The sequence below is a fragment of the Eucalyptus grandis genome, chromosome 5 (assembly GCF_016545825.1).
Source record: "Eucalyptus grandis isolate ANBG69807.140 chromosome 5, ASM1654582v1, whole genome shotgun sequence".
Taxonomy (NCBI): domain Eukaryota; kingdom Viridiplantae; phylum Streptophyta; class Magnoliopsida; order Myrtales; family Myrtaceae; genus Eucalyptus; species Eucalyptus grandis.
The window spans coordinates 55950741-55969451 of record NC_052616.1 but is presented as its reverse complement, the minus strand read 5'-3'; the positions used below and the strand labels follow the sequence as shown (position 1 = coordinate 55969451).

The following is an 18711-nucleotide window of genomic DNA, read 5'->3' as shown; positions in this document are numbered from 1 at the left end:
CCAAAAAATCGAGCTCTAAAATTTTTTATGTCAACTAAATTCTGAACATTATAATGATTTGTCAATTTAATCCTTAGGTGCAAATATAGTGTTAAATCTTTTGATAATTTGTTAATTTTTTCATAAACCTGTTAAATATGGAATGATTAGATTGACAAATCGTCAAACTATTCAGGATCAAATTGACAAAAAAATTTTAGTAAAAAAAATTTATATGATTAAAAAGTTTATGATTGAATAGATTTATGACTCTTCAGACAATTTTCCTTTTAAAAGGCTTTAGATTATGCTTGGGGCTAAAAGTATCCTAATATAAAAAATTCCATTTATTTCATGAAGAATGAATGATTTGAAAATATTTTCCTAAAAACGATTGTTTATATTGCTTACAATAATGAATGAATAATAAATATTTGCATTATTTATGAAAATATTTAGGCATAATTATTATCGATATTGAAAATATTTTCCATTGATTAATTATTTCAAGTGATAAAATAGATCATGTTTAGTAAAATGCTTTGCAAATCATTCTTCTTTCGTGAAGCAAACAAAACCTAAATGAAAAGTTGTTTTGGACAAAGTGCAATAACTCAAAGATGAATGAAGTCGATCAGTTTAATCAATCAAAAAGCTGTACATTGCCGGAATATTTCTTTAGTAATGAAATGACCAATACCTGTCCGTAGAATAGAATATTAAATAATAATTAAATATTAATATAAAATTAATTAAAATAAAATAATTAAAATAAATATTTAATATATACATGTTCTCTGTAATTTAAGACATAAAGTAGCGACATCTAAAAACTTTATATTGAGATATTAATAAATACACTAGGTTGCAAACTTTGCATCCCTAGGCAATGTGTCACATTCAGTGTCATTTGTGAGTAGTATGATCTCCTCACATTACCTTCTTTTGCTTTATGGCATATCCACATGGAAAACCATACACGATTTTATATAGAGTTAGATGCATTTTCGTCTCTTATATGGTCTGCATTCTTGCTATTCTGAAAAAAGTTATCATTTTAATTCCTAAACTCGGGAATTATATTTTTGTAGAAAGATGGCAAATAGCTATCATTCTAATTCCTAACCTTATCTTAATTGTCTCACATATCAACTAGCAATGCTATTTTTTTTCCCCTAAAATTATAGAGGGAAGAAAAACCAGATGTAGGTACATGAAAAAATAAGCTTCTTATTCTCCAAAACCATTCCAAGAACCAAAAATCACCAGCACATGAAATTTGCCTCTTTTTTCCCGCGGTGTGCTCATACTTGAATTTTTTTTTTCTTTATTATGCGTAGGTTTCTGGTCGTGGTTGAAAATGCAGTCCAAAGTTTTTGGACGACCACAAGGACACATTGGTCCTGAATTTGGTGATTTTTTTTCCGTTATTAGGGCTCTATTTTATTGGACCAGAATCATTATCTTAGATAGTCCCAGTCTAAGATTCCTGGACTCTCCTTAATCCAGTTTGACCACGAATTCTGAGTATTATATTTCGACTTGATATAGCCTGTTAGCAAGAGTCTCCTGCCAAGAACCTGGGGTAGAAAATTTTGTTTTGGTTTGTTTTGTCTTTATGTATTATTTTATTTTGGAGCCAGCATTTGAAAATCTGGTCTCGACTTTCCTATTTCCACGTTGTAAACGAGAATCGAAAGCTATCAATTCATAAGCAATGACTTTTCTTGGTTCATCCTTATCGGCTGATTTCTCATCATGGACTTTGTGTTTGCGTATTCAGATTCAGCAAGAGGATGACGTCTTGCAGATGAGTTCATCTCATTTGAGTAATTCGTTGATCTGATAAGGTAGCTGGAAATGTGACTTGACATCACATGACTAAACTGCCATATACATTCAGAAGACGATTGCTGGCCTGAATATACGGGACAAACCATGGACGCGCGCATGGTTTTGGTTGACCCTTTAAAAGATACCAAATTTAATATCAGTTTTGGTAAATCTAGCACTGGATTCTAATGGTTTATGCCCCTGACAATATCTCCTCATAAAACTCGTGCAACTTCTCGATTACTTAAATCAGCATCACCAGTCCTGACTCGGCTTCAAAAAACTTTTTTTTTTTACTTCAAGTCAAATTATTCCCCTAGAAAAGTAGCTTAAAGACAAAAGAAGTAGACCAATTCATTCAACAGCGTGCAAAAATCCGACTTTGCATCTCTAAACAACGGGTCGTGCTCGGAATCGTTTTGGATGAGAGAACTCTCACGTCACTTTATTTTCCTTTCCACTATGCCCTAATAGAAAATTATGTACATCTTCATTTAAAAATAGATCCGACTTTATTTAGAGACAGTGACATCGTTAAATCATTATTTCTTTGGTTTTGAGATTTTCTTTTTTAACGACGTAAAAGTCTATTTATATTATGTGAATCAATAAATCTTGCAGGAACTGAGTTAATTCTATCTGTCTGATTCTTATGCACAAGCCAAATTCTCAACTGCTAATATAACATGATAGAGTGTTGTTTTAGAAAAATACTAGACTTACTAAGGTTTAGTTTATACAATCAACTTCTTAAATGATATATACTATAATTGATTTTGGTATATAACCGATTATATAAAAGATCACTTGCAATTTAACATATCTCCTAGTAAGACAGCTTCATAGACTAGTTTTAATAAACTAAACCTATGGTTTAAGGTTTTAACTTTTTGACATATTCATCTTCTGATCAAAAAACAGTTTTGTTGAATCAAAAGGGAGAATCGTCTGAAAAATTGTTCTCATTGTTAACCACGAATTCGAGTATTATATTTCCACGCGATATAGCAAGTCAGAAAGAGTTTCCTGCCAAGAACCTCCCTTGGAAAGTTTTGTTTTGCCTTCTATTTTGGGCTAGCATTTGAGAAGTTGGAACTGATGTTGATAGAAAGTACTTCATTTAGTCCCTCAATCAGCACTGCATTCAACATCATCCAGTGCCTTAAAGTTAGGTCGGTCAAAGAGTACGAATACCATCTCTAGCAATATGTCATAACCACCGTACTGTGTACAACTGTCACCCCCAAGAAAACCTTATTTATATTATTCCATCCCGCACAGAAGTAGTGCTTTACACCAAGTTTTCCAGTCAATTGCTGTGCGTCAATGCATTTTGGGGGACCAACTAGCTCTGAATTTGTTTGGGGAGTTCACTTCTTTTCAATTTGTTAGGAGCAGGTGCTTGTGGCGGAAGAGGACATTTCCATTTTGAATGATTCGATTCAATTATAGGTTCGCCTATGGCTACCTTGTTACAATTTCACCCCACTCGAAGACCCCATTGTAGTATGCACCAATAAGACCACTGAAAGCCTTTATGTCCTTGTGAAAGAAAATCCAAAATTATTTACATCGCATTGAGATTTCATTAGAGAAGAAAAATCTTTGTAATAAGAATCCAGCTAGTCTAGCGCTATTCTTACGCTATATTTGTAACGATGCTCTTGTGGATCTCATCTTTGGCAATCAAAATATAAAGCTTCCAAAATTAATTGCCAAAATTGGCACTAATGCCGCAAAGCCATAAAAGCTAACTGAAAAAAAAAAAAAAAAAAAACAAAAAAAACAAAGAACCTCATTATTTGGCACAATATTAAACATCTATACAGAACAAAAGTTAACATAAACACAGTTTTCATATTTAATTTAGGTTGTGGTAGCTAGTCTCTCCAAAATCTCAAACTAATAAGCACATATTTTGAAAGTGTGCATTAGGTGATCATGACTATAGCAAAAAATTTAGTGCTAGTGGTATGCTAGGGTGAGGAAATTTTACACATTATTTTGTAATATTAGTCATGTAAATGATATGCGTTGTTTCGTATAATATACAGTTATAGCAATAATACATAAACGGAACAAACCTTGAGAATTCTAATCTAATAAACAATGAGCAAAACAATATATCTTTAACTCCCAATAGAGTAAGTTTATGTGGTCAGGAATTGACCGACACTTTTTCCCGTGTCTGCAACGGACGGGTATTTGTTTATCAACAAGAAAAACGAACGTGGTGAAAATTGATTAATAAATTTATCACATGAATATTGTAACCAATCGGTTACACCAAGGCAATCGTGTCTAGCTGATGCGTAGTGAACTCTTTCTTATATGAAAGGTCCCTCGAAAACATTACAAAATTAATATATGTCGTCCTCATGCATTGGGTCATCTAATATGTTGTTAGGAATGCGAATGTTCAAAGTGAAAAAATATAGAAAAGAAAATACACTGATTTTTTTATGTACTAGACACTTTCAAAATCAGAAAGGGAAAAAAACCGCGATGTTGCAATTAGTCAATCTCTTTAGTATCAGCATCAATATTAAAATTACAAGCTTCAAGTTACAAGTTCACAACTACAACAGTTATTGCCTTCCGAATATAATACGAGCGAGGGTTCTGTTAACAGGAAAAGTTCTGAGCCTTGGTATTACTTTTCTCCACGAGACTCTACGACTCCATCACGTATCACGTGTATCTACTATCACCAACCCAAGTAGACAACATGCTTTTGTCCTAAAAAGAGAGAGAGTGTGCAACATGCTAGAGAGATGCGATGTCATGCAAATAAAACATGCCAGAGATTGAGATCCCGCAGGTCGAGGTCGAGGGTCGATGTCGAAGTTGCGTAAGTCAAGGATCGACCCTTCGTCTTCTTAAACCCTATCATCATCTATCTCTACAACCCTTCTACGATGGTCGCCAAGGTCACGCAACCTCAATGTTACCTCGCCTAGCATCGTGGGGAAAAACTATCCAAGAAATCTTAAACCTATTGCACTTTTGTTAATTTAGTTATAAACCTTTCAAGTTTAATCCTAAATACTTTCACTTCTTGCCAATTTAGTTAATCAAACTAATTTTGATTGAAAATTGCTGATGTTGATGGCCGACGCTGACGTGGTACTTTTTAAATAATATTTTCAATTATTATTATTATTATTATTATTATTATTTTTTTTATTATTATTATTATTTTTGCTTTTTATGGGGGGGGGTCGATCTAGTTGGCAAGAGTTGCCGATAACCCTCACTAGCCACAAGTGAAGGCCGACGGCCTCATGGGCCCTAGGCGAGAGCGTCACACCCTCGTGAGTTCTAGGCGAGGGCTACAACATCCTCACCAAATTTGGCCATGCGAGGGATTGGCGGCCCTCATGTGGGGCCCTCGCCTTAGGCCGGCTAGGGCTACCAAGCCCTCCCTATTTCTGGATGAGGACACGCCCACTCTTGCCTAGCCAAATCTGGTGAGGGGCACGACACCCTTGCCTAGCCGACGAGGGTTGAGTGGCAACCCTTGCCGGCTAGATCCAAAACCCAATAAATAAATAAATAAATAAACATATTATTAAAATATTATTTAAAGAATGTCACATCAGCGCTGCCCATCCACGTTAGCAATTTTTGATTAAAATTAGTTAAATAGACTAAATTGATAAAAAGTGAAAGGATTTAGAGCTGAATTAGTAAAATGTGAAAATGTTTAGAATTAAATTGGATAAAATTGAAAAGTTTAAAATTCAATTGGCAAAAGTGCAACATATTTATGACTATTTGGACAATTCTATCAAAGGGCTAATTCTAGGTTGCCTTTGAGGTCGTGCAACCTTGGTGGTCCTATTGTCTAGTGTGATGCGATCAATCTTAACTACCACATAGTAGCCAACATGAGAAAGTTATGGTTTTGACCGATTAGAGCTTTCGGATTAAGGATTTGCATAGAAATGGTGGATGGGAGATAGATTTGCAATCAATCTCATGTATCTCTCTTCAACGAAGAAGACAAACAGTGCCCTTTACTTTTCCTTTCCATATTTTTTTTAAAATTTCAAATTACTTTGCAAAGCACTGCACCAAAAGTCACTAGCCAAATGCCAATTGATTTGAGCAAAATACACTTGATTCCCGAAGTGAACCAAACGCACAAACAAGCTATACCCGTCACTGTCTCCTAGTACACAAATATATATTTTTATCTGGCTTGAAAAGTACGCTTCCTTTCGGGGGTAACGCATGCAAATAAAATATAATATATTTGGTAGCGAATTTTCTTGGTCTGAGAAGACCAAAGGTCCGACTCGAGCAGTCACAAAATAGGACAAGACCCACATTCTTGTTTGTCTTAGTGCGCGCGCTAGAAGGGCTTAGAATTCTAATGGTTTAATATCAAATAAGATTTTGCTAGCATAGTAATTTTTGACATATTGTAAAAATAATAATTTATTAGAGTCACATATTATTGAAAAAATAGACCCTATAATAATTTATAATAATTTATTAATTGATTTTTTTATAATAGACTATTATTCTCATAGTAGATTAAAAATTATTACTAAATCATTCTATCAAATACTAAAGGATTGTTGCTCACTCTTTTTATGGAGGACATTACTAAGTTATTGAAAAGTCACCTATTCAAATCTTATTAACTATATCCAAACTATTTGGAGTCAAAGTCATTTGTACAATTAAAAGGTCATGACTTATTGCACTTGAATTGCAACGGTCTATGGATTATTTTACTTTTCATTGTTGCATGTGAAAAATGTTTTACATGGTCATGCTCTCATTTTCCTTTTCCTTCCCCTTTCATGAATAAAGAAGACACGCTCTCTCTCTCTCTCTTCCTCTTCATTCTTGTTTTTTCCCCCGAAATTTACTCCCTCTCTTCCTTATTTTCTCCATCCGTCGTACCGCCAATATAATAGGCAGAAAAGTTAAGAAAAAGATAGTCAACGTGCGGCAAGACCAAAATTGGGATCTTGCGAGTTAAATGGTTCTATAAATCATGAAGTCCCATCCATTCATCAGCCAAGCCAAAAATGAATTCAAGCTTCATCATCTCCCTCTGTCTCTCCTCCTTCTTCTTCCACGTTTTTGGTACTGAGGCGGCACCCGAATATCTATATCATGATTGCCCAAACACCACCCTCTTCACTCCCAACTCCATCTACCGATCCAACCTCCACGCCCTCCTCTCTTCCCTCTCCTCTGCCGCCCCAGGCAGCACCAACGGCTTCGCCAATGCCAACGTTGGCCAAAACCCTCCAGAACGGGCCTACGGGCTCTTCCTCTGCCGTGGCGACCTCAACAGCACCACGTGCGGCCGCTGCGTGGCCGCCGGAGAACGAGATATCCTCCAAAGATGCCCGAACCAGCGAGTCTCCATAATATGGTACGACCAGTGCATGTTGCGGTACTCAAACTGGTCCATCCTCTCCGTCATGGAGCAATCGCCAGATCGGGTTTTGTACGACATCGGGAACGTCATTGAGCCAACCCGGTTCATGCAGCTTCTCGGAGAAACCCTGAGAGACATCGCCGTGAGGGCTTCAGCTGGCGGGTCAGAGAAGAAGGTTGCGGCAGCGGAGGCAAACTTCACTAGCTCACAGAAGCTGTACGCACTCGCGCAGTGTACGCCGGACTTGACAGCGTCAGACTGTGTCAAGTGCCTCCAGTTTGCGAGCGCTAATCTGTCACAGGGGAAGCAAGGTGGGAGGTTGCTCGCTCCGAGTTGCAACTTGAGATACGAGCTCTACCCCTTTTATAATGCCTCGGCCCTGCCGTCGCCGGCCACTCCACCTCCTTCTCTGGCACCTTCGCCTCCCGCTCCGGTGACTGGACTTGAAGTTACATGTGAGTGTCTAGCTTGTCTTCCCCCGTCCAGACTCTCCATTTTCATTATATTAGGTCTGATTTTTCATGTATGCTCCATTCATTAGTCTGACATGTGGCAAGGTAGGTCGACACGTATAAATTACTCCATCTTCTCTCTCGCCGTTACCTTCTCTCCTCCCTTCCGTTACTGACAGTAAAAGACTCTCTCTCTTCCCCAATACTTCTTCTCCTTCGATCTCAGAAAAGAGATTGGCCAGCCTCGCCATGGCCTCACCAGCCGCGGGCAAAGGTAGCCTCGCCCACGGCTGCCATGATTTGGGCAAGGCCGGCCTCACCATGGGAGAGAGGAAGTGGGATTGGGAAGTGCATGGTGCCAGGACCAGTGTCTGTGGCTTCGCGATGAAGCTCGCTTCCAAGGAGTTTGAGCTTTGAAGTTGCATCGCTTCGCCAGATCTGGCGAGAGCGCCCTGACCTTCGCCCTAGGCTGGCAGGGTCGTCGGCCCTCGAATTGTGTCGGGCGGCACTCTGAAGGAGAAAGAGAAAAACAGGAAAGAGAGAAAATAAAAAGGTCAAGTGGAGTGAAGACGGTAAATGGAAATGGAAAGGTAACGGGGAGAGAGAGAGAGAGAGGGAGAGAGAGGGCGAGAGAAAAGTGAGATCTGTCCAAATTGCTAACAGGGAAAATCAGATCTATTCATATTTTACTAGATGTAACCGATTTCTCTAATGATCATTTTTCGACTTGACGTATGTCTTTCTCACAACTCTTTTGGCTTCCACTTGCATCAAGATTTTGAAGTAGCACGTATCGATGTCCGGATCCATCAATTTGATCCTAGAGGGTCACAACCACCCTAAAATTATGTAATTATTTTTCAAAGAAAACAGCGAGATTGATTGATTGAATTCCTTGAGGTGATATTCGACAATCACACAATACCCTAGGTGTACCCTTCGAGTCCATTTCTCACCTTCTTTCTTTTCTTCTTCTTCTTCTTCTTCTTCTTCTTCTTCTTCTTCTTCTCGTATTATAGAAAAACCATTTTAATTAAGACTCCATTTAATTATTTTTTGGTAAAATTTATTTCTAAAAGCATCTTTATAAAAAATAAAAAAATCGGTTGTGTTGTTTATAAAAATGAACGAACAAATCATCCACAAAAGTGAAAAGCAATTTTCATTGACTACTTATTTTAAGATATACAAACGATCACTTTTAGAAAAATGTTTTCCAAGCTTTTCAATTTCTATGAAACAAATGAAGCCTTAATATGTTTTGAAAAAATAAGTGACCATTTTTGTTCATCAATGAGATTTTTTTTTTTTTTACTTCATAGGAAAATCTAACTTTATTCTAATTAAATACTTTCGTGTTCATTAGATACTCTCTTTTTGTCTTCCTCTCTCTCTTAAAATCCAAACAAGGACACCCACAAATAAGTATAGAGTATTTTTAAATTGCATTGACAAGTGAAAATAACCTTAATAATGTAAATAATTAACGCACAAAATAAAATGTAGAAGGTAAGAAAGAATGAGATTATGATGCTGAATTTTTAAATATTCTTCCTCAAATCTTTCTCCACGAATACTTACACATTCTGTCAACATGATTTTTCTGGGGAAAAAAAATCGTTATAGGATGGACGAAGAAAAAAAAATCAATATTTTGTCCTATTGAACATGGCGGGTCTCGTATCCGCTTGTGAGATTAGATTATTTAGATCACAATTCGTAAAAGGATGCTTTTACTTTGTCAATGCATATTCTTATACATTCTCTCAACATCATTTATTCTCGACATTTGCTCTCATAGTGTACTCTTTTTTCTTTTTCTCCATTTTTCACGTTTGCTCTGGCTTATGGTAATTTTGAAATCTCATCCAGTCATATCCCATAAACTGATGCCATTGAGATATGGTTGCTCATATGCAGTCGGAAGCAATATATTTACTGTGATAATCATCGTGGTCGCCCTTTCTGTCATCTCAACCACGGTGGTTCTCTTCCTCGCTTGGCGTTTCAGTCGGAGGAATGCGACCAACAGACATGAAGTCATCCAAGGAGATCGAATCGGTAAGAAATATGTACTGCCGCCGTCTACTTGGACAGAATGATAAAACTGTGTAGGCAGGATGTACTTTTCTATTCTTTTAATAAAATGACCATCTGGTGTTATTTCTTTGCGTAGGCCTAACAGAAATTACGAACTCCCAGTCCATGCTGTACGATTTAGCCACCATAGTAACCGCCACAAACAATTTCTCTTGTCAAAACAAGTTGGGTCATGGCGGATTCGGTGAAGTTTTCCTGGTATAGCTAGTTATCACACTTGAAACATCTTTTTTGTTAAAAAAACTTGAAGATCTTTGATTTCGCCACTTTGAAAAGTTGTGGTCAGAAGCTACTCAGGTGGACTTAAACATCAAAATACTAACCTTCCAGGGTACGCTTCTTAATGGACTACTAATAGCCGTGAAGCGACTATCTCAAAGCTCTAGACAAAGTTTCGAAGAATTTAAGAACGAAGTCACATTGCTACCGAAGCTTCAACATCGAAACATCGTGCAGCTGCTCGGGTTCTGCTTAGAGGGTGAAGAAAAACTGCTTGTCTATGAGTTTGTGCAGAATAAAAGTCTTGACTACTTTTTATTTGGTACATCTTTTTGAGATTTTACTAAGCTATTGCTTTTTTCTGTTGAGGCGAATATGTGATTAGCCTCAGATTATGTTGAATGTTTCCTATCTTTTGCAACCTAAAGTTAGTTCCTTGCATAGAATGCATTCAAGAGGATTTATCAACCAAAAATAACCTGCTTTTCAATTGTGCATTCATGCAGATCCTGAAAAAAGCAAGCACTTGAATTGGTCGATACGTTACAACATAGCATGTGGGATTGCTCGAGGAATGCGCTATCTACATGAGGACTCTCGAATTCGGATCATCCATCGTGATATGAAATCAAGCAATATATTGTTGGATAGTGAAATGAACCCCAAGATTTCCGATTTCGGCATGGCAAGGATTTTCGGGATCGACCAAACACTAGCAATGACCGAAAGAATTGGGGGGACTTAGTAAGTGTTGTTGTGCTTTGTTCTTTGCTTTTTATGCTTATTTATGCTTATATTACTAATATATAATGGTTTGCAGTGGCTACATGTCACCTGAGTATGTGATGAATGGGCAATTCTCAGTGAAGTCCGATGTTTATAGTTTCGGTGTCTTACTTCTAGAGCTCATTATTGGTAAGAAGAATAGTTTTTTCAACCAGGTTGACAAAGGCGAAGGTATCGCTTGCTATGTAAGTTGCGTGAATCGACTCTTTAACTAAAATGAAAATGGCTAAACTAAGCAAATTCGATGTCTTGAGAAATTTTTTCAATGAACTATTTTCAGGCCTGGAAAAACTGGAGAGACGGTACGCCATTGTTGGTGTTAGATCCCGCCATTGGAGAGACGTATTCAGTTGCCGAAGTTGCTAGATGCCTCAGAATTGGTTTGCTCTGTGCTCAGGAAGATCCAAATCGTAGACCCACAATGGCGGACATAGTCCATGAGTTGAACAGCTACTCCGTTACTCTTGAATTGCCCCAACAACCGGCTTTCTGCTCCGGTAGGACTGGGAGACTGGAATCGAACAAATCCACCGGGAGGTCTATCACTCGGGCTGAATTTGGGTGATCATCAATGAACAACGAGTAAACATGGTGTATTCTCGTTGAGGCTAATTATGTTTTGATCCTCTCAATAAGGATGGTCGTCTATATTAATCTATCCATATGTATATGTGGTTTTATTGGTTAGACGAATGGAAGTTCTTCCTCATCTGAAGAAATGATTAATTAGAAAGGACTAGAGTTTCACTTCATTGTCATGATTTTCTCATAGTATTTTCATGATATGTGATAATATAATCTGCACGCTTTATATCCATCACATTCATTAGAAATCGAGGTCTTGAATGTCATCTCCAAATATATTCCTTTGCATCTCCGACTTCTTTACTCGATTATGATGGTTGGTGGTTGATTATAATGGTAAGGCAAAGCGACTTTACACGCATATTTCCTTAATTCCTCGATATCTAAAGGGCCACATAAAGTTCAGAGTTCGAAGGGCCATCAAGTACTGTCTTTGACCAACGTGATCGCTGAACATGAGAATGCAACTCACGCAATTGACCATGTAAATGACCCCCATACTACGCCAATGGGGGACCATCCTCACTGGTCACCATTTATCTTATTCTCGTTCACACCTGAATTGATGGCTTAATTAACAGCAACTTATCCAAAATATTTTGGGATCATCCTCTTTCTCTCTCCCCCTCCCCCCTCCACCACGACTCACACGACCCTCGCCTTATTTCCGTGCCTAACCATTATCGACATTTCGATTCTGCATTGCATCAGCCCATCTTTGCTCAAGTTCGCCTTCTTATCACATAAGGAGGAGGGCAGTGGCATTACTCATGGAATTGAGAATAAGCGAAAGATAAGAAAAGGAAAAGAAGAATTTGTGGAAGAAAAGGAAATAACAAAAGTTCAGACAACTCTTTTCTTTATTTGACGGCTTCAACAAAAGAACTGTGCATAGATGGTTGATGGAACTATAAGGATTTGCAATAAATGTGATTAACCATCTGGGTTTGAACAAAGTATTGCTATTGGGTGAAATGCGGATGTGCTTTCTTTTCTTATATAAATGCGGATTTCAAGGAGTATAATTCAAAGTCCCTAACAATTGTTCTAAAAAGCGGCATGTCTTTCGTGGAAAAAAGGAATTGGAAACACTCGGAATTCTTTTTAACATTCACACTCATTGCGAGCAATTCAAAAGATTGTCTTGTCAATATTCTTGACTTGCTTTGACCTTGGCCATAACTTTCCATGTTGGAAAAGAACACCGACTTTTTTTTTTTTTTGGTCGAAAGATGGTTTTTTATTTATTTATATCATAGCTGGTGTAGTTCCAACAGTGCCCAAGACTGGGGCGTCGATACAAAGTAAAGCCCAGAGGGCCGGGGGAGGAAAAGAAACCCAATTGGGCGGTAAAGATTTCTTCCTATGCTTACGTGCAGCCCAATCAGCAATCGAATTTGCTGTTCTAGAACAGAAATCTAGGCCCACAAGCTGTAGATTTGCTAGAAGATCTTTGCACGCTGCCAAAAGTGCACGTGCTTCCCAGTTAAAGACTTCAGTGGTGTTAAGGGATCGTACTAGATTTTGATGGTCGGTTTCCACAGAAACAGCTTTCAATCTCATACGCTGGATGTATTTCAGCGCTTCCAAGAGGGCTAGGGTTTCCAATTGAGCGGTAAAAACCGCTCGAACAGATCTGGTGAAGCCATCCACGAGCGCGCCTGTGTGATCTCGGACAACACACGCGATAGCTCCTTCTGTCGAGTCCTCACTCAGCGACCCGTCGACGTTGATTTTAAGCGTGCCCACCGCTGGAGGAACCCAGATCTGAGGTGAGTCGTTTTCCCCTGTAGTTCTTGCTTGAGTACGTTGAACGCTCCATTTTTCGAAACTTTTCTGCTGAAACCGAGCTAGATCTACAATGTTGTAGGCATTCGGCTTGCTTCCCCGGAATGTAAAGTTGTTGCGGCCCTTCCAAATTTGCCAAAGAATGTTAGAAATCGCTTCCAAGGGAGGTAAGTTAGTGCCTCTCACTACAAAATGCACCAACCATGCATCCATTCGAGTTTCTGTGCTTAACTATCTGTACTTTGATTTCCGGGTTATCCCAAACCAGTTCAGTCCAGGGACAAAGGAGAAAAATGTGTTCAGCTGTTTCAACTTCTGTTTGGCAAAGGGTGCAAACTGGATCAGGTAATATATTTCTTTTCCATAAGTTCTCCTTGGATGGGATGGCGTTTTGATAGACATTCCATATAAATATCTTGATTTTAGGGCTAATCTACATATTCCATATAGCCTTCCATAGTGCTTTTGGTGTTTGGTAGGAGGAAGATGGGTGTTCAACTGCTGCCTTGATTGTCGTCTCTTCTCTAAGAGTGTTGTAGCTGTTTTTTTACGTAAAAGTCCCATCTTTACTTCCTATCCATACTAATTCATCATTTGGTGCTTGTCGTTTAATGGGAATAGCAAGGATCTCCTGAGTGGTCTGTTTGTCAAAGAGTTCGTTTAGAATTTGTTCGTTCCACCTCTCTTCTTCGAAGTTCATCAATTCAGAAACCTTTTTTGGATCATTTATGTTTTCAGGCCCCCCGATTAGTCCTCTCTTTACCCATCTGTCAGTTCTGATATTAACATTTTCTCCATTCCCGATTGACCACATCACTGAGTTTGATATCGCATCCCTACCCATAATTAGACTTTGCCATCCCCATGAAGGCTTGGTACCTTTCTCTGCATGCCAAAAGTCTGTTCGACTGAAATATAGCCCTTTTATGAGTTTGCTCCATAATGCCTCTGGATTTTTAACCATTCTCCAAGCTTGTTTACCTAGGAGAGCCTTGTTTACAATAAGTAGTCCTTGAACCCCATTCCTCCCATGTCTTTTATGTTTTTAAGGATTTCCCATTTTTTCCAATGCAGACCAGCTCTTGTTTCACTATTTTTCCACCAGAAGTTGGTTATTTTTTTTCTCAATTGCTCTACAAACTGATGCTGGGATTTTGAAAACTGACATTGCATATTGTGGTAATGCTTGTATGACCGACTTCAGGAGAATTTCCTTGCCTGCCTTCGATATGATTTGTTCCTTCCATCCTTCCATTTTCATGTTTACCCGACCTAATATCCATGCAAACATCTGTTTCTTAGAGGCTCCCCAATCAGAGGGGATACCTAGGTATTTTCCTGTTTGATTCAACTCTGGAACTCTTAATTCTCTTGCCATATTGTCTCTCAATAACTGAGGGCAATCTTTGCTAAAGAAAATACCTGATTTGTTCAGGTTTATAGCTTGCCCAGATGCATAACAGTACTAATTTAAAACAACTGAGACATTTTGGCATTCCCGAATGGTCCCATCAAGAAAAAATATAGTCATCCGCGAATAAAAGATGGGTCAAGGTGGGACAAAACCTGTTTAGCTAGATTCCTTTTATACTCCCCTCATTTAGAGCTTTCCCCATCATATGAGACAAACAGTTTGCTATTAGGATAAAAAGATAGGGTGATAGCGGGTCCTCTTGTCTGATACCTCGAGAAGGTTTGAAGTATGGAAGAGGCTCCCCATTGAAATTGATTCTAAAAGTGACCGTAGTAACACAATGCATAACCTAGGTGATCCATTTTTCACAAAAACCAATTTTCCGCAAACATCCTTCAAGAAAATCCCATTCCACTCTATCATAGGCTTTCTGCATGTCTAATTTCAATACTACTTGGAAATGCTTTTTCCTTTTCCTCATTCTTAGTTGATGTAGCACCTCCTGTACTATATATATATATATATGTTGTCTTGAATCTGTCTCCCACTGACGAAAGCACTTTGTTCCCCTGAAATCAACAACAACATCCATCTTTTAAGTCTATTTGCCATAATCTTCAATATAATCTTGTATGCAAAGTTACAAAGGCTACTGGGGTGATATTGGTCAAGTTTTTATGGATTGGGTATCTTCGGGATAAGGGTTATATGGGTTTTGTTTAGGATTGGTTCTAAGATCCCCGAGCAAAAAAACCCCCTAACTTCCTCAAATATGTCCCTGCTGATCACATCTCAATGGTGTTGATAAAATATTCCATTTAAGCCATCTAGACTTGGAGCTTTTTGTGCACCTAGTTGAAAAACAGCATCATGAACTTCTTTCATGGTTACTTCTGCCACAAGACATGCATTTATATCATCTCCAACTAGCGTGGGACATTGATCAAGTACCGGTTGACAATTTCTAGGTCCCACCGAGGTGTATAAATCTTTGAAAAATGAGATTGTGAGACTCTGAAGATGTTGTTTATCCCTTATCCAAATCTCTTCCATATTCTTTAGCATAGAAATTCTGTTTTTTTTTTTTTTTGTCTCCTATGGATAGTTGCTGCATGGAAATATTTCGTATTTTTATCTCCCCATCTCAACCAATTAATTATGGATCTTAACCCCCAAAACATCTCCTCTCTTCTCCATAAAGTTTCAATTTCCTCCTTTAAAAGCCGAGCCCTATTTGAATTTTGAGTCTGGTCCACACAATTTGTTAGGGATTATAGTTCTTGCTTGAGGGCATTAATGCGAAGATGGCTGTTTGGAAATTTCTGTTTGCTCCATTCCCACAATGCATGGATTACAGCCTTCAATTTGTTCCCCAAACCGACTTCATTGAGACTAGGAGATTGCTATGATTGTTTTACAATATCTCTACATTCAGCATCATCAATCTAGAAGGCTTCAAATCGAAATCTCTTTCTTTTCTTAACAGGTTCAGCACTATACGCAAGTAGTAAAGGGCTATGATCAGACCCAACAGTTGGGAGAGCATATGCTTCCGCTTGAGGGAACAAGAGCCTCCAATTTAAATTGCACAGCACCCTATCCAGCTTCTCCTTAACAAGGTCAGTCCCTTCCCTATTATTTGACCAAGTAAAAGCACATCCTTTGCAATCTATTTCCATCAACGAACACTCATCTAAACACTTTTGGAAAGCCTGCATACGATAGTTTTCAGCCATTTTATTTCCCATCTTTTCCCAGTAATAGAGAACTTCGTTAAAATCCCCCAAACAAACCCACGGTAAAGCATCTGATACACTGACCTGCCTCATTTTTTCCCACAAGTTTAATCTCTCCCGAAAATTATTAGGAGCATGAATACAAGTGAGCAGCATTTTGTTCCGGTTGGGATACTCTTCACACACCAAATTTAGCATTTCTTGGGAAGCTGATTCCACTTTGACTACCACTTCCTCATTCCATAGAGCCGTTAAACCCCCTGCAATTCCTATTGGGTTCTCCACAAAGCTATGACTGAATTTCAGTTGTCTTATAATACGAGAAATTACATTTTCTTGGTTTTTAGTCTCCATTAACAGAACCAAATCGGGCCTTTCATGAGTCGTAATGGCTCACAAGTTTTGGACTGTCAGAGGTGTGCCCAACCCCTGACAGTTCCAACACAATATCTTCATTTGTAACCCGGTGGCTTGTTAGGGCTAGCCACCAAAGCCCATCCCATAGTAGAATTCGAAATATTAACAAGTGTCTCCTAGAGCTTAGATTCATCAAAGTCAGCCAACTCTGTAGGGATAGAATTATAAGGATTGTACCTCTTCAATTTCTTTGCCGGTGAACATTTAAGAGCCCTGGTTGGTTTTTTTTTACCCTTCTTGTTTTGGCCAGGATGAAAATTTCTGAGACTGCAACTTCTGTTGTTCTGCCACTTCAACACTCATTGGACATTTTCCAGTGTGCTGCTGTTGTTCCTCTTGGTGCCCTGGAGTGGTAAAGTTAGTTTGTGCCCTTTCAAATGTGGGTTCTATTGCTGTCTGCTCCCCTGTAAAAAGAACTATTTGGGTGTTTTGGGCTGGTATATCAGTAGCTACTTGTTCTTCCTCGTTGTCTTCCACACTATCACCATAAAATATTTGCCAAAATGGACTAGTCTCTTTGGCCTCTGCTTTAAGCCAATGCCCAAATCGATTTGAAAACTTTTCTTCATATTTGACCTCATCAAAGGGAACTTCATCACAATTTTTCGCGAAATGCCCAATTTTACCACAAGAGTAGCAAAAGCGAGGTAGCCTTTCATACTTAAAATCCAGCCATACCTTTCCATCTCCTAGGTTATATAAGGTTCCTGGACTTAATGGAGTATCCAGGTCTAGAACAACCCTTGCCCTTCCCACTTTCTGACAAGCCACTCCCTTCTTTTTTTCCACTTTAACTTCCTAAACACCACCTAAGATTTGAGTTATGTGGGAAACTACCTCCTCAGAACACCATTCAATAGGAAGGCCGTGAACTTGAACCCAAAAAGCACAGTTGTTGAATTTATAACATTGGGCAGGTTTGTTGGGTTCCCATGGTTTAAGTATTAATAAATTACTCGCAAAAGACCATGGACTGTTCGCTAACACTCTTTCTTTATCCATCTCAGAATCAAAGGTGAAAGATAATATACCCAATTCCCGTTGTGCAAAGGTAACTGAATCTACCTTCCACGCTTTCTTCATTGTGTTGAGAAATGCTTGATAGTTGATGTTTCCTCCCGAATGCAGCTTCCTAAACACTGTACGATTACATTCGTCCAGAATCTCCTCAGAAATCACTTTTTCTCGTGGTGGGGCATCAACTTCCGTCCTTAAGTTACCCAGTTTTCGGCAAAGAATTGCTAGACGATTATCCGTCCCTCCAGATTCTTCCATTTACTCTGCCTTATAAATAGAGGACAAAACGAAGCAAGATTTTGGGGGAGAGACCAGAAACACTAGTTTCGACTACATTCTTCCAAACTCCATTCATCTAGCCGAGCGAAAGAAAACCAGACGATTGCAAATACCCAGATGATTAAAGGCAAGATGAGGATGCTAACAAGACCCAAAGCAAAGATTACGGATTACACGAACCGATTTTGTGGAGGGCAGTCAATTTCAGCCATCCATTAAGGATGCGGGCGAAATAGGCTTTGTGGGGGAAGTTTTCTGGTTTTATGTGGGAAAGTAAAAAAGGTTATGTCTTCCATGGGTTCAATGTAGGTGTCGTGACCAATTTTTTTCGGGGGGTGAACCACCTATGGTTTGGCTAATGGATTATTAAGTCTAGACTTAACTCGGGCTCTCCCAAGCTCATACCAATTCGCGACTTAGGTTTGAATTGTTAACATGCAATTGAATTTTAACTAGGAGTCGCCAATAATCTTTTTTGGTGGGTCAATTAGAAACCCTAGTAAAGTAACGGGAGATTTACTTTACTCCTACGAACTAGAGACTAAGGGTACGGGGACTTGGTTACGTTAGATTTCTCTAACGCCCTTTCGGTACCTTTCTTTTTATTTTGAAAAATGTTTGGCAAGCAATTTGGATTGATTTTAAATCTATTTCCCTAACATGTGAGGTGTTCATGCAGATGCGCAAACCACCAATTTAACA

General features: G+C 38.6%; 1 protein-coding gene and 1 long non-coding RNA gene across 4 annotated transcripts; both read left to right on the top strand.

Annotated features, from left to right (window-relative positions):
- Window positions 1-6857: 6857 nt before the first annotated feature.
- LOC104447656 (cysteine-rich receptor-like protein kinase 25) lies at window positions 6858-11373 on the top strand. Its single transcript, XM_039313932.1, has 8 exons — window positions 6858-7756; window positions 7911-8023; window positions 9589-9729; window positions 9845-9966; window positions 10099-10309; window positions 10494-10731; window positions 10808-10958; window positions 11054-11373. Exons 1-8 carry the CDS (start codon window positions 6858-6860, stop codon window positions 11336-11338), a joined length of 2160 nt encoding a protein of 719 aa, XP_039169866.1. The 3' UTR covers window positions 11339-11373.
- Window positions 11374-12840: 1467 nt separating this feature from the next.
- Window positions 12841-18313, top strand: LOC120293202. 3 transcript variants are annotated; one of them, XR_005550916.1, is made up of 5 exons: window positions 12841-13130; window positions 13229-13313; window positions 13415-13491; window positions 16964-17764; window positions 17842-18313. It is a non-coding gene; the product is annotated as an uncharacterized LOC120293202 (long non-coding RNA). The 3 variants fall into 3 exon arrangements; XR_005550917.1 differs by having other exon boundaries at window positions 12851-13130; window positions 13213-13313; window positions 16964-18313; XR_005550915.1 differs by having other exon boundaries at window positions 12858-13130; window positions 16964-18313.
- Window positions 18314-18711: the final 398 nt, after the last annotated feature.

Coding starts and splice junctions, on each gene's coding strand:
- LOC104447656 (XM_039313932.1), top strand. CDS start 6,858: ATGAATTCAAGCTTCATCATCTCCCTCTGTCTCTCCTCCTTCTTCTTC. Junction 8,024..9,588: donor GTGGGATTGGGAAGTGCATG/GTGCCAGGACCA, acceptor GCTCATATGCAG/TCGGAAGCAATATATTTACT. Junction 10,959..11,053: donor GCGAAGGTATCGCTTGCTAT/GTAAGTTGCGTG, acceptor AACTATTTTCAG/GCCTGGAAAAACTGGAGAGA.